Below are 2,142 nucleotides of genomic sequence, written 5' to 3'. Positions count from 1 at the left end.
GCATAATAATAATCACAATTGTAATAAATTACACAATAATTAATCTTTGCATAATGGTGTTTGCACCGGTCCCATCTCTTTTTTGTTTTTTGTTTTTGTTTTTTTCTTGTCGCAAGAAGTGGTCGAACCTTAAAATATCACTAACAACAATAGCCACCGTTTTCCCCCTAGATTTATGACTTTAGGGTTTATGGATTTAAATTATAAAAAAGGCAATGCTGATAAAATTGTGCTTTGTTCTGGTTTTGTCACATGTTGCAGGACTCAGCACAGGAAAGTGTCATCACTCGTGACATCCACCGCACTTTTCCTGCACATGATTACTTCAAGGACTCGGATGGAGATGGACAGGATTCACTGTACAAAATCTGCAAGGTGAGTCAGAAATAACACTCTGAGGTCATGAAGTGAGAATTAATATTTTAGAATATATTAACATCCAGATTGTATTTTATCTATTTTTTGTTCTTGTTATCATGCAAAAAAATGTCATAAGAGCGTTTTAAAAGGGGGTATTATGCAAAATTGACTTATATGAGCTTTATATTATGTTGCTGTCAATTATRTAGCTCAAAACAACATGAGTTGACCAAAGTGCKTCACAATTCAGCCAAATAAATAAATAAACAAAGCAACACAAAAATGTTAATAAGTAAAATCTATTTAAAATAAAGAAATACATTTAAAACGTTGGCTTTAAAAAATCTCAAACTCTACCAGAAAGAAAGGCCAAGGAGCTAAGATGAGTTTTAAGCATAGATTTAAAAGTCTCAAAAGTCAGAATGCAAAAAGGTATTGAGGCATAAACTGCAAAGTTCGATTGCCTCTAAATTTTAGCCTTGATTTCGGAACATCTAAGAGAAACTGATTGTAATGTCATCTTCTCATCAAAAWCACGCTCAGAATGTTGCTTTGGCTCATTCACGCCTGTTTGAGAATCCTTGAATCTCTTGTGGTAACCATGTGAAACTGCCTGGACACTCGCTGGTACAAAGCAACAAAGCACCACCTATTTGTACCTAGCTCCTCCCTGGAGCTCAGTCCGCAGCCRAGTGGTAGTACACGGCTTGAAGCTTTGTTATGAAGACATGCTGAAGTGGGAGTGTCAGAAACAGTAGGAGGTTTTTAAAGAGAAAGAGGCCCATTTCAAGATATTTAGCTATACAGCATTTTTTCCCACCTAAGTTTTAACTACACATCAACAAGCTAACGTTAGCTACCATTAGCTTACTGTTTTCTGCCGTCCTCTCCTCTCATCTTAAGCATCACACTGCTGGATGGTCTGATACAGTCTTCGGTACTTTTGTGGTAAAGAATTGAACTACGTGCCTGGAAAATGCATAATACCCCCACCTATTTATTGTTTGCATTTGTTGTCAGGTTATAAGATAAACTTTTAACACTACCTGAGATGAATTTGGTCTAACCCTGTAATGCCAGCCATTATTAGTTTTTTCTTTTAATGTTGCAACGCTCAGCAAGTTGTGTGACTAACATAGGCTTTATAATAGAAAACTGGCAGTACTTATTTTTTTAAAAAACTTGAACCAGTTGCACAGGTGAAGAATTAGAGAAAGGGCTGCTTTGTAGACATTTTTGGTTTGGTATAATCCTGTCTGATTTATATATAAAACCATAAAAATGTTAAATGGTTCATTTTAAACAAAGAGATGAAAACTGTGGTTTGTAAAGGTTATTCATGAAACATAAATATGGGTATTGCATTGATGTTGCATCTGTATTTTAAAAACCAAAACTAATTTTAAACTGATATAGAATCAATTCATAAATGCAGAAGCAGAATATGTTTGGTCATCGCTCTGGGAGATGATGTCAGGAGAGTTTAGCATCCAGTCTGGGCCCAAGTAGGTCAGTGGTGAGCCAGACTTCATCTGTATGCAAATCCATGTAGATTTGCAGCTGATAAGGTTGCTTGGATCTTGAGGCTTTACAGGCATGGAAAATCCAGGACAAAGTTTATATTCATCTTCATAACCTACTCAGTAATAAGCCTGGAGTCTTTCACTTTTAACCTTTATTCTCAGGGGAAGATCACCTGAATCTCATGCTTTTTGTTTGATTTGATTTGATTTGATTTATTTATTTAACAGGAAAAGATTATTAAAAATCAAGCCTGACTCA

At 35.5% G+C, this 2,142-nt stretch overlaps 1 protein-coding gene across 1 annotated transcript in view; it reads left to right on the top strand.

Moving 5' to 3' along the window:
- The window catches only part of rabgap1l (RAB GTPase activating protein 1-like), a gene marked incomplete at its 5' end in the record, with an annotated part of 94,874 nt that overhangs the window by 51,594 nt on the left and 41,138 nt on the right, over positions 1 to 2,142 (top strand). Inside the window, 1 exon segment of the mRNA XM_014007290.1 lies at positions 262 to 375. Coding sequence (XP_013862744.1) covers positions 262 to 375 — 114 coding nt within the window.

Source organism: Austrofundulus limnaeus, unplaced genomic scaffold (genome assembly GCF_001266775.1).
Source record: "Austrofundulus limnaeus strain Quisiro unplaced genomic scaffold, Austrofundulus_limnaeus-1.0 Scaffold41, whole genome shotgun sequence".
In the NCBI taxonomy this organism is placed as follows: Eukaryota; Metazoa; Chordata; class Actinopteri; order Cyprinodontiformes; family Rivulidae; genus Austrofundulus; species Austrofundulus limnaeus.
The sequence above is the reverse complement of the archived record's forward strand: the minus strand, read 5'-3'. Positions and strand labels throughout refer to the sequence as shown.